The sequence below is a fragment of the Salmo salar genome, chromosome 09 (genome assembly GCF_965601325.2).
Source record: "Salmo salar chromosome 09, fSalSal1, whole genome shotgun sequence".
NCBI classification, from domain to species: Eukaryota; Metazoa; Chordata; class Actinopteri; order Salmoniformes; family Salmonidae; genus Salmo; species Salmo salar.
In genome coordinates, this window is record NC_138299.1 from 72214883 (window position 1) to 72227641 (window position 12759).

The 12759-nt window shown below is 40.7% G+C and overlaps 2 protein-coding genes across 3 annotated transcripts in view; one reads left to right on the top strand and one right to left on the bottom strand.

Moving 5' to 3' along the window:
- The window catches only part of LOC106611663 (large neutral amino acids transporter small subunit 3), a 35688-nt gene extending 33299 nt beyond the window's left edge, over positions 1 to 2389 (bottom strand). The window contains exon 1 of the mRNA XM_014212110.3: positions 1827 to 2389. The gene's annotated coding sequence lies outside the window, so the exon portion shown is untranslated. The remainder of the gene's footprint in view (positions 1 to 1826) is intronic.
- Positions 2390 to 3536: 1147 nt separating this feature from the next.
- On the top strand, positions 3537 to 12407 carry LOC106611675 (uncharacterized). 2 transcript variants are annotated; one of them, XR_014378789.1, is made up of 6 exons: positions 3537 to 3995; positions 4564 to 4761; positions 8122 to 10419; positions 11261 to 11305; positions 11410 to 11508; positions 11682 to 12407. XR_014378789.1 is itself a non-coding variant. In XM_082955892.1 (6 exons), exons 3-6 carry the CDS (start codon positions 10384 to 10386, stop codon positions 11817 to 11819), a joined length of 318 nt encoding a protein of 105 aa, XP_082812018.1. In that variant the 5' UTR covers positions 3538 to 3995; positions 4359 to 4761; positions 8122 to 10383; the 3' UTR covers positions 11820 to 12407. The 2 variants fall into 2 exon arrangements, 1 of the variants encoding a protein (XP_082812018.1); XM_082955892.1 differs by having other exon boundaries at positions 3538 to 3995; positions 4359 to 4761.
- Positions 12408 to 12759: the final 352 nt, after the last annotated feature.

Consider the following 12759-nt stretch of genomic DNA (forward strand, 5'->3'; position numbering starts at 1 on the left):
TCATGAGGTAGTCACCTGGAATGCATTTCAATTAACAGGTGTGCCTTGTTAAAAGTTAATTTGTACTATTTCTTTCCTTCTTAATGCGTTTGAGCCAATCAGTTGTGTTGTGACAAGGTAGGGGTGGTATACAGAAGATTGCCCTATTTGGTAAAAGACCAAGTCCATATTATGGCAAGAACAGCTCAAATAAGCAAAGAGAAATGACAGTCTATCATTACTTTAAGACAATGCGGAAAATGTTAAGAACTTTGAAAGTTTCTTCAAGTGCAGCCGCAAAAACCTTTAAGCACTATGATGAAGCTGGCTCTCATGAGGACCGCTACAGGAAAGGAAGACCCAGAGTTACCTCTGCTGCAGAGGATAAGTTCATTAGAGTTAACTGCATCTCAGATTGCAGCCCAAATAAATGCTTCACAGAGTTCAAGTAACAGACACGTCAACAACTGTTCAGAGGAGACTGTGTGATTCAGGTCTTCATGGTCGAATTGCTACAAAGAAATCACTACTAAATTACACCAATAAGAAGAGATTTGCTTGGGCCAAAAAGCACATGCAATGTACATTAGACCAGTGGAAATCTGTCCTTTGTTCTGATGAGTCCAAATTTGAGATTTTTGGTTCCAACCGCTGTGTCTTTGTGAGACGCAGAGTAGGTGAACAATTTTGGCATGTGTGGTTCCCACCGTGAAGCATAGAGGAGGAGGTGTGATGATGCTTTTGCTGGTGACACCGTCAGTGATTAGATTTCAAGGCACACTTAACCAGCATGGCTACCACATTCTGCAGCGATACGCCATCCCATCTGGTTTGCATTTAGTGGGACTATCATTTGTTTTTCAACAGGACAATGACCCAAAACACACCTCCAGGCTGTGTAAGGGCTATTTGACCAAGAAGGACAGTGATGGACCTGCATCAGATGACCTGGCCTCCACAATCACCAGACCTCAACCCAATTGAGATGGTTTGGGATGAGTTGGACCGCAAAGTGAAGGAAACGCAGCCAACAAGTGTTCAGCATATGTGGGAACTCTTTCAAGGCTGTTGGAAAAGCATTCTTCGTGATGCTGGTTGAGAGAATGCCAAGAATGTGCAAAGCTGTCATCAAGGCAAAGGGTGGCAACCTTGATGGATCTAAAATAAATAAATAAATATGATTCCATGTGTTATTTCATAGTTTTGATATCTTCACTACTATTCTACAATGCATAAAATAGTACAAAATAAAGAAAAAAAACATTGAATGAGTAGGTGTGTCCAAACTTGACTGGTACTAATGAACGAATATATATATTATATATATTCGTTCAAAATGTGTGGCTCAATAACCAAGTTTATATTTACACATGTCCATCACATTAGCTAGCTGTAGTTAGCCAGCTAGTTTCAATGCCAAAATATTCACATTGACCGGTTTGCCAAAGGTGGACTAAAGTAGCTCGGTTAGTAACGTTACCTCAGCTAACAAGCTAGCTAGCTAAGTAGGCATAATTAATAGGCATTATTGTCATCCAATGATAACAAGCAAATATCATAACATAACAAATCGACTTTTGTCATTTTAATAACGAATTAACAAGCACATATAGCTATCTACGTCTGGAAGAAATTGCTAAAACGCTATTTGGACGCTTCAGCTAAACCAAAATGTAACGTAATGAAATAGCTAAAGTTAGAAGTCTCGTGCCACGTGTGTGAGAAGTGAGGCCGGTGCTTGTGGCATTTCGGCACAATGTGCTAGCTTTTATTGTCGCGTTTACGGTCGCTTTTACATATAAAGTCAACTAAAATATGTTTAAGTTTCCAATAAAAAAAATACTTACTTCAGTTGTCTTTCTTTCTCAAAAAAGAAACCACAGTCTGTTGACAGAACGTTGAGAGAAAGTTTCTAGCTGTAGAAAACTATTTTTCAAATGTCACGTTCTTCTATTTCTTCTCTTCCCCCCCTAAAACAAAACACTGGTCTCTTATATTAAAACTACACCGTCTTCTTACGAGTCTTCACTGACACGGCATAATGTAAACGTTTTTTTTTTTCGTTGACTCTCCTTTCTCTCCGAATTTGACTTCACTCATTGTAATTTGACTTCCTAGTAATCCGCCCACTCCCCACTATGGGTAGCCTATTTGCGCTCCTTTGTCTTTGTCGTGGCTTTCTCTGCCAGTGCGGACGACTGGGTGTAGGCTACCTGTAGCCTCCTGGAAAGTGACAATGATAAAAACGTGAGAGTGAGGAAGAAGATTTTCACCTTTTCACATAAAAACATGAAAAGAAGATAAACTCCATTTTCCTCCATTATACCTATTAGAATTGGTGACATTAAGTTTCATATATACAGGACAGAAACCCTATAAATGCACGTTCTCTATCTGTGCCCTCTGCCAGTGCCAACATTTTCTTTGGGTACCCTCTCAATTAAATGGCCCCCCTATCCTTCAGAGCACAGGGTATGGGGCACCAGTCCCTGAGACATGGTTGACGCCTGTAGGCCAGAAATGGTATTGCAACAACTATATCTGAAACTTTTAGTCTATGAACTGAGCTGGTCTGATCACAAGTTCAAACCAAATCAAATTGCATTTGTCACATGCACCGAATACCGTGAAATGCTAACTTACAACCCCTTAACCAAAAATATAGAGTGTTAAAAAATGTATAAAAAATGTGCTTATCGTCCGAATCGTCCGATATTAGCTAATAATGCCAAGATCGGCATCGGCCCAATGTCTAGTTTAACGCCGATGTGCAAAACCGATGTCAAAGCTGACATGCATACCTATATAACGTAGGTAGAGGACGCAATGAAAAATATAGCGCTACACGTGCAACACAGCATTCCTAACCTAGCCCACAATGTCTGCTGTGTGGATCTATTTTGAAGTTTCAAAGGAAGATAACAAAAAGGCCATATGCAATGTTTGAGCTGCTATTATTTCCCAAGGAGGGGAGAAAGTGAAACCTTTCAATACCACTAACCTAATTACTCATTTGAAAGTGCATCACCCCCAGACGTTCAACGACAACTTAGAACAAAAAAACTAATCACACACTTCCAACAACTAAACAAGTTCAAGCCGAGCAGTCATTTGAAAGAATAAGAACATTTCAGTGAGACAACTCAAAGGCGAAATCCAATAACAGCAACATAATAGAATTGCCCTTGACAAACAACCATTCTCTATCGTGGATGATGTTGGCTTTCGCCGACTGGTCGAGCACCTCGAGTCCCGGTACACACAACCAAGTAGGTGCTATTTTTCAGATGTTGCCCTACCGGAGTTACACAGTATTGTTGAAATGCACATCCATGAGCTACTTGCAATGGGCGTCACTGCTATTAGCTTCACGATTGGCATTTGGACCAGCGATGTCAGCCCCATGAGCATGCTGAGTCTAACAGCACAGTGGGTCGACGAGGATTTCATACTGAGGAAAACCGTATTCTATGCTCAAGAATGTGCTGGTTCTCATACCCCTGCTGCCATTTCAATGGCATTTGAGAACATGTTTGAAACTTGGAAACATGAACACACTCCTAGCTCCATTCAAACAACTGACTTGAGAGATAAGCTCATCAACTGCGTCTGCAGCAGACGTGATATCCTCTGTCATGGCATTGAAACGCCTGCTCAACAAAACTGCCAACACAGACCATGGGGTTAAAACTTGTAAAAGTACTCTACTAAAGGCTGTGAACAAGCGATTCGGTGGCATTCTCTCTGAGCTTCTTTACTGTGTCGCCACCATGCTCGATGCTAGGTACAAGGACCCCTACTTCGATGCAGACAAGAAACAGGGTTTACGTGAAATGTTACAGACACAGCTGGACAAGATGGAAATGGACACAGTGACAGTGCGCACCGACGAAGAGGACCCACGACAGAAGAGGCCATGGACAGACAGAGTTGAAACTTCACTGCTTGACATGTATAATGAAATCCTGGTTGAGAATGAAATGACTGAACAAATGAACAACGAAACAGCATAGCAAGTAAGTGAAAGAAATAGGTTTTGATTGTTTTACTGGTAATGGGGACATACGTAAATGCCAACAAAGTAACTTTTTGGTCAGGTGTGTGTGTGTGTGTGTGTGTGTGTGTGTGTGTGTGTGTGTGTGTGTGTGTGTGTGTGTGTGTGTGTGTGTGTGTGTGTGTGTGTGTGTGTGTGTGTGTGTGTGTGTGTGTGTGTGTGTGTGTGTGTGTGTGTGTGTGTGTGTTTCAACTATTTAACTGTACTAGAATGCTTAAAAGGCCGCTAAACATTTTAAATATCGGTTATTGGTATCAGATTTTTTTGTCAAGGAAAATATTGGTTATCGGTATCGGCCAAAAATGTAATATCGGTGCATCCCCAGCCCAGAAGCGTGACGTTCTTGAAAACATACCTAAAGCTTCAAGGTCTATCCAAGTGGGGGAGAAATAGGCAAGGCTGCCGATGTCTTAAAGAAGCAGGGAGTCAGTCTGGAATGTATGCATGGATGACTAGTCTGAAGTTCAAGATGGGGTAATATCGGAACAAGTTGAGCAGAGCTGGAATTCCTGAGGTCTCTGTGAATGCAGGGAAGAGGAGCAGAAACAACCCAGAGAGATAGTCACCCCGCTCAAACATCAAGAGACCCAGGTGAGCTGAGGTAAACTTCCTGCCATGCTTCCTGACGCAGACGACTTTTCCCCTTTCGACAAAATGAGATCGTCAATGATGGACCGCCAGGGAAAGGGTTCCTCGAGAACTGGCCAGCCCTTCACCTGGACTCTCAGGTAAAACAGCTAATATCTCTCTCTCTTTCTCTTATTTTGTCTCTGTCTCCCTCTCGCTCCCTTTAACCCTCTTCCCCTTTGGAAGATCTTTCTGTCAGTCAACATTGTGTTCAATGTGGCTTTTGTTTGTGGTTTGTTGTTATTTTTTTGCAGGTGTGTGCAGAGTTCCACCGAATAACGAACATCAATCTGAGGAGCTGATTTTACACTGAGCTAGACAGCCACTAGGTGTTCATGTTAAGTGAATATATTATGTTGATATTTATGTTGATATTTGGTTTGATTGATTGGGAACCGGCAAGGCAGAGACAGCAAGGGCGGTTCGTTGCTCCAGCCTTTCCGTTCACCTTCACACTCCTGGGCCAGACTATACTTAATCATAGGACCTACTGAAGAGATAAGTCTTCAGTAAAGACTTAAATGTTGAGACTGAGTCTGCGTCTCTCACATGGGTAGGCAGACCATTCCATAAAAATGGAGCTCTATAGGAAAAAGCCCTACCTCCAGCCGTTTGCTTAGAAATTCTAGGGACAATTAGGAGGCCTGCGTCTTGTGACCGTAGCGTACGTGTAGGTATGTACGGCAGGACCAAGTCGGAAAGATAGGTAGGAGCAAGCCCATGCAATGCTTTGTAGGTTAGCAGTAAAACCTTGATCAGCCCTTGCCTTAACCTGTTGGGGATAGGGGGCAGTATTTACACGGCCGGATAAAAAACGTACCCGATTTAATCTGGTTACTACTCCTGCCCAGTAACTAGAATGTGCATATAATTATTGGCTTTGGATAGAAAACACCCTAAAGTTTCTAAAACTGTTTGAATGGTGTCTGTGAGTATAACAGAACTCATATGGCAGGCAAAAACCTGAGAAGATTTCATACAGGAAGTGACCTGTCTGACAAGTTCTTGTTCATCTTGGCTCTTTTTATTGAAGACTGAGGATCTTTGCTGTAACGTGACACTTCCTACGGCTCCCATAGGCTCTCAGAACCCGGGAAAAAGCTGAATGATATCGAGGCAGCCCCAGGCTGAAACACATTATCACCTTTGGTAAGTGGCCGATCAGAGGACAATGGGCTTAGGCGCGTGCACGAGTCGACCCCATGCTTTATTTTCTTTCGTCTTTTTACCTAAACGCAGATTCCCGGTCGGAATATTATCGCTTTTTTAGGAGAAAAATGGCATAAAAATTGATTTTAAACAGCGGTTGACATGCTTCGAAGTACGGTAATGGAATATTTTGAATTTTTTTGTCACGAAATGCGTCGTGCTCGTCACCCTTCTTTACCATTCGGATAGTGTCTTGAACGCACGAACAAAACGCCGCTATTTGGATATAACTATGGATTATTTGGGACAAAACCAACATTTGTTATTGAAGTAGAAGTCCTGGGAGTGCATTCTGATGAAGAACAGCAAAGGTAATAACATTTTTCTTATAGTAAATCTGACTTTGGTGAGATCTAAACTAGCTGGGTGTCTAAATAGCTAGCCCTGTGATGCCGGGCTATCTACTGAGAATATTGCAAAATGTGCTTTCACCGAAAAGCTATTTTAAAATCGGACATAGCGAGTGCATAGAGGGGTTCTGTATCTATAAATCTTAAAATAATTGTTATGTTTTTTGTGAACGTTTATCGTGAGTAATTTAGTAAATTCACCGGAAGTGTTCGGTGGGAATGCTAGTCACATGCTAGTCACATGCTAATGTAAAAAGCTGGTTTTTGATATAAATATGAACTTGATTGAACAAAACATGCATGTATTGTATAACATAATGTCCTAGGGGTGTCATCTGATGAAGATCATCAAAGGTTAGTGCTGCATTTAGCTGTGGTTTGGGTTTATGTGACATTATATGCTAGCTTGAAAAATGGGTGTCTGATTATTTCTGGCTGGGTACTCTGCTGACATAATCTAATGTTTTGCTTTCGTTGTAAAGCCTTTTTGAAATCGGACAGTGTGGTTAGATTAACGAGAGTCTTGTCTTTAAAATCGTGTAAAATAGTCATATGTTTGAGAAATTGAAGTAATAGCATTTCTAAGGTATTTGAATATCGCGCCATGGGATTACACTGGCTGTTGAGTAGGTGGGACGCAAGCGTCCCACCTAGCCCAAAGAGGTCTCTCACATGGGTAGGCAGACCATTCCATAAAAATGGAGCTCTATAGGAGAAAGCCCTACCTCCAGCCGTTTGCTTAGAAATTCTAGGGACAATTAGGAGGCCTGCGTCTTGTGACCGTAGCGTACGTGTAGGTATGTACGGCAGGACCAAATCGGAAAGATAGGTAGGAGCAAGCCCATGTAATGCTTTGTAGGTTAGCAGTAAAACCTTGAAATCAGCCCTTGCCTTAACAGGAAGCCAGTGTAGGGAGGCTAGCACTGGAGTAATATGATCAAATTTTTGGGTTCTAGTCAGGATTCTAGCAGTTTTAGCACTAACTGAAGTTTGTTTAGTGCTTTATCCGGGTAGCCGGAAAGTAGAGCATTGCAGTAGTCCAGCCTAGAAGTAACAAAAGCATGGATTAATTTTTCTGCATCATTTTTGGACAGAAAGTTTCTTATTTTTGCAATGTTACGTAGATGGAAAAAAGCTGTCCTTGAAACAGTCTTGATATGTTCTTAAATGGAGAGATAGAGGGTCCAGAGTAACGCCGAGGTCCTTCACAGTTTTATTTGAGACGACTGTACAACCATCCAGATTAATTGTCAGATTCAACAGAAGATCTCTTTGTTTCCTGGGACCTAGAACAAGCATCTCTGTTTTGTCCGAGTTTAAAAGTAGAAAGTTTGCAGCCATCCACTTCTTTATGTCTGAAACACAGGCTTCTAGCGAGGGCAATTTTGGGGCTTCACCATGTTTCATTGAAATGTACAGCTGTGTGTCGTCCGCATAGCAGTGAAATTTAACATTATGTTTTCGAATGACATCCCCAAGAGGTAAAATATATAGTGAAAACAATAGTGGTCCTAAAACGGAACCTTGAGGAACACCGAAATTAACAATTGATTTGTCAGAGGACAAACCATTCACAGAGACAAACTGATATCTTTCCGACAGATAAGATCTAAACCAGGCCAGAACTTGTCCATGTAGACCAATTTGGGTTTCCAATCTCTCTAAAAAAGAATGTGGTGATCGATGGTATCAAAAGCAGCACTAAGATCTAGGAGCACGAGGACAGATGCAGAGCCTTGGTCTGACGTCATTAAAAGGTCATTTACCACCTTCACAAGTGCAGTCTCAGTGCTATGATGGGGTCTAAAACCCTGATCTGTTTCACCTGTCCTTGTGCTTGTCTCCACCTTCCCCAGTATCCCTTGTGTATTTATACCTGTGTTTTCTGTCTGTCTGTGCCAGTTTGTCTTGTTTGCCAAGTCAACCAGCATTTTTCTCTCAGCTCCTGTTTTTGACCCTTGCCTGTCCTGAATCTGAGCCCGCCTGCCTGACCACTCTGCCTGCCTGCCGCCCTGTAATGTTTTGGACTCTGCCCTGGCTATGAACTCTTGCCTGTCTCGACCTGCCTTTTGTCTATCCCTTGGACTATAATAAATATCAGAGCTCAAACCATCTGCCTCCTGTGTCTGCATCTGGGTCTCGCCTTGTGTCGTTATTCATAAAAGCGTTTCCACTGACATTTCTAAAATAATTAATTTTACAGAGACAAAAATATCCCACCTTGTCTTTACTCGTATAAAAAGGTTAGATGGAAACCTGGTTAGTGTCACAGTTGGTTATTGTGTTGGGGGAAGGCATTTTGTAATGTTGAATACACAGGCATAGGAATATTAAAGTCTGGTTTGAGTTGTCAAGAACATTTTAAATTGTTGACTTTATTTGATTCCAAATTTTATTTTGTACAGTATGTTTATAGCAATCTATGTTATTGTTTTTATATTATTCAAGCCTTAGAATAAAGATGACTTGAATGCCTGGAAATTGACTGACTGAGTTGTGTGTACTAAGAATATAGTATGGTTTGGTAAGATTTGAGTTAATAGTATCTAACTAAATCGAGGTAATCTGTTTCCAAAAATGGTTTGAGTAAGAATTTGAGTTTCATTGAAATTAATATTTTGAGTTGGTACGACTATTGCACTACTGAAGTTGAGTACAGATAAAGCATAGCAATTAAATATGCAGCAATTAAATGTATTAAATTATTTAAACAATATTTTTAAGTGAAGTACAGTTAAAAAAAATATGTTTGCATAAAACCATTAGGTTAAGTACAAGTAATTCAAAATAATTAAGTGTGACCTTACTTTTTAAGTTTAAGAGTTTAACAATTTTTTTTTTTTTTAGGTAATCGATTTCCCCCCAAAAAATTACTATAGTGCACACTGTAATGGGTGTTATAGTGTGCACTATAGTAACTGATTGTTCTACAGCTGTGTTCTACAGCTGACGAATAGCCTATCTGTTTGTGAGGAACCAGTAAGAATGAACCAGTAGTGTGAGTAAGAGGATATGATGTATTGTTATAATAACGATTTCATTAACATTTGTCAATGATGTTCATTCCATGGAAAACCATTATAATAGTAATGGTTGTCCCAGTCTTAACAAGCGACGGATAACCACACTAATTAAAACCTTCCCTCTGAAAGATTAGTCAGTGTCATATGACAGGTAAGGACTTGATGGATGACGGCAAAAACACGAACAACTGGGATGTTCCTTCATTTAACGTCCAGGCAGATGTTAGGAAAACCCCATCTCATTTCCGTCATGGAGGCATGGATGTCTTTCACAACATCATACTATGGAACTCTGACTCTGTTCACCATCCAGCCCCTCTCCTTCAGTACATTACTCACATCCCATTTCTATGTTTCAACCCCTCATATAAAGGATCCCCCTGGCCTTAAATGAAGACCATTGATTGCAAGCACCCCTTAGCTATCTGAGCGCCACTGCCTGCGACAAAGAAAGACGCTTCTCTTATTTCATAGAGTAAATCAGGTGGCTACTTCTACCTGCAGTACAGAGACAGAGTAGCCTGAAGGCTAACAACTTCACAGAGCAAAGTAAGTATATCATTGCTTTGGTTGGGGAGGTTTAAGGGTTCTGCTTGGCTGAACGTCTTTTATCATCTGTTTAGTGTAACATACAACCATGTAGATAGCATCATGTACATAATGGTGGGGAAAACATTTATTGAACTAATTTCCCTTCTTCCTCATTGTCTCCTTCCTTCCTTCCTTCCTTCCTTCCTTCCTTCCTTCCTTCCTTCCTTCCTTCCTTCCTTCCTTCCTTCCTTCCTTCCTTCCTTCCTTCCTTCCTTCCTTCCTTCCTTCCTTCCTTCCTTCCTTCCTTCCTTCCTTCCTTCCTTCCTTCCTTCCTTTTCTCTCTCTCTCTCTCTCTCTCTCTCTCTCTCTCTCTCTCTCTCTCTCTCCTTCCTTCTCTTTCTTTTTCTCTTTCTCTCTCTTTCTCTCTCTCTATTTATCTATCTATCTATCTCTCTCAGTGGCGGGTTTGGAGCTGGTGGTGTGTGTGTGTGTGTTGGTGTGTTTGCGAGGGATCTGTGCAGCCCCAGTTCTGTGCAGCCTCAAATCGGCAGAACATGCTCAGAATGAAAAGGAATTGCTGGTGGAACGGCTGAGTGATGAGGTCAACCTCATGCAGAAGGAGAACGCTGACCTCTCACCTTTGGAGGTAAGACAGCTTGAGATATTGTTGCCTTTAACCGCAGATCCAGGAGCTATTCAAATAGCCTGCATGTTTTGTTATTGTTAGGCCTTATTTAGTTCATTGGATGAAGGGTAGCCTGCAGTTACAGTGACTAATCGGCTACAATTATTTCAGGAAATTGTGTTTAGTTGTCTTACTAATTGAAATATAAAATGTATATTTCCTGAAGAAAAAAATGGTGAAGAATGAATAATTTTTTTATGGGGAATAGCACGGTCTGGCCTGCACTCTCCTCCGGCATGGACTTTTTGGTGCCTGTTTGAAGCGCTGTCACCATGATTGAAAAAGTAGTAAACTTGTCTCAGCAGCCTTCATATTAGCATATTGCCATATTGGATCGAAAGAGGGTAGAGATGTCTTTACCCGTTATCACGTAGCCCTTTTCTGCAGTCAATGACCAAAAGTGCCTTCTTTGGCCTCGTATGGAATATACTTACTATTTTTCAGAATTTCATAATTAATATATATATATTTTTCAAAACAACAAAAATACAGTTTTTCTATGTCAAAAATGTTGTTATATTTCAGTCATCTGTGATGTACATGAAGTGTAATATTGGGATGCAAACTCAAAATGTAATGCATTTCAACTCTATATCTGACATGGTAGTAACTAGGTAAATGAAAACATTTTATCGTCATTTAACAGATTGATGTTGGCAAAAGAAATGGCAGAAATTCACACAGATGTTTAATGGCTGTAAATTTCATATGTGCACTGTTCTATTCTGTTTGTATCTGTGAAGGCGTGTACGAGTGTGACGTGAATTTTAAAGTTGATAATTTCATGTAATATGTCCAACAGACGAACTTGATATTGCCCCAGGAACAATCTGGAAAAAGAAGAGAGGTGGGTGACGTATAACTCTATAGAACTCAACACATTACAACACAGCCTATAGCCAGCCAAACATGGATATTAATACTGTCATTTGATTATATTTTTGCCTACAGACATGGTGCCTACTAGAGCAAATAGATTGTAATCACCACAACATGCCTGAAGTTGTCCGCAAGCATGCCCAATCATTGAGACAGTCTTTGAAAATAGCGGTGAGTGTATGTGTGTGTGTGTGTGTGTGTGTGTGTGTGTGTGTGTGTGTGTGTGTGTGTGTGTGTGTGTGTGTGTGTGCGTGCGTGTGTGTGTGTGTGTGCGTGCGCGCTTGTGTGTGTGTGCATCTGGGTTGAAGGTTCTCTCTCACACCTTCTTCCATCTCGCATCCCAGGCTGTGCCTGACTCCGGCCCGTGTCCGTCTCCGTGCCATGTCGACCTCGACCCCTGGAACAGTCTGAGGTGGAAGATGGGTCGTCTTCCTCACTGGATGAAGATTCTTAACAGTCTAAATCTCGACTGCACCTCATAGAACAGATTAGACATTTATTTATCAGGTAACGGCTTATTCTACAGCCCTGTGTCAGCTTGTATTTCTATGGTATTTAAAATAGATATTTAGTAAATACCAGTCAATCTGAATCAGGGTTGTAACATAAACTGAATATGGAAACTATCAATTGTGCATTTATTTAATTATATTGTTTGTTATACAGAGGTAGGATCTTAATTTGACCAGTCGTAACAAAAGAATCCTGCAGCAACAGGATTTGAACATTTAGTACATAATGTTGCCTGGTCAGTAGTTAGGCTAGTTGGACAAAAGTAGGCTACATGAAAAGAGAAATACTGTTAATATAAGTTATATTAACAGTATTGCACTTTTCATGAAGCCTACTTTGTCCAACTAATAGCAAATGAGCTTTGTGATTGACATAAATTCACTGAAAACCTGCACTAACAATATAATCATGTGTTTTACCCGTTATTGCTTAATTAACAAGCCTGGCAGAGTTGTCTTGTCAAGATACAAATATCCTGTTGGTGGGATATTATGCGCCAACAGACACACACACACACACACACACACACACACACACACACACACACACACACACACACACACCACACACACACACACACACACACACACACACACACACACACACACACACACACAAGAAGTCTGAGTTTTGTTCTCTACCCTCTTTGGACGAATATGCAGGCTATGCTGCTGAGACAAGTTTATTTAAAGAAAAATGTAATGTTGACAGCTCAGAAAAAGCCCAATTCTATCAATACTTTTAAACAGACGTTAGATGGGGTAGATGTTCACTTTCATTTATTTATATTTTTGTGTTTCTCCTTTTAACCATGTTTTTATTATCTTATGTACTGTAAGCTGCACTGTAATTCAGTTTTCTTTACTGTAAACTGCCAAAGTACAGCATTATTTATAAATGGATTTATTG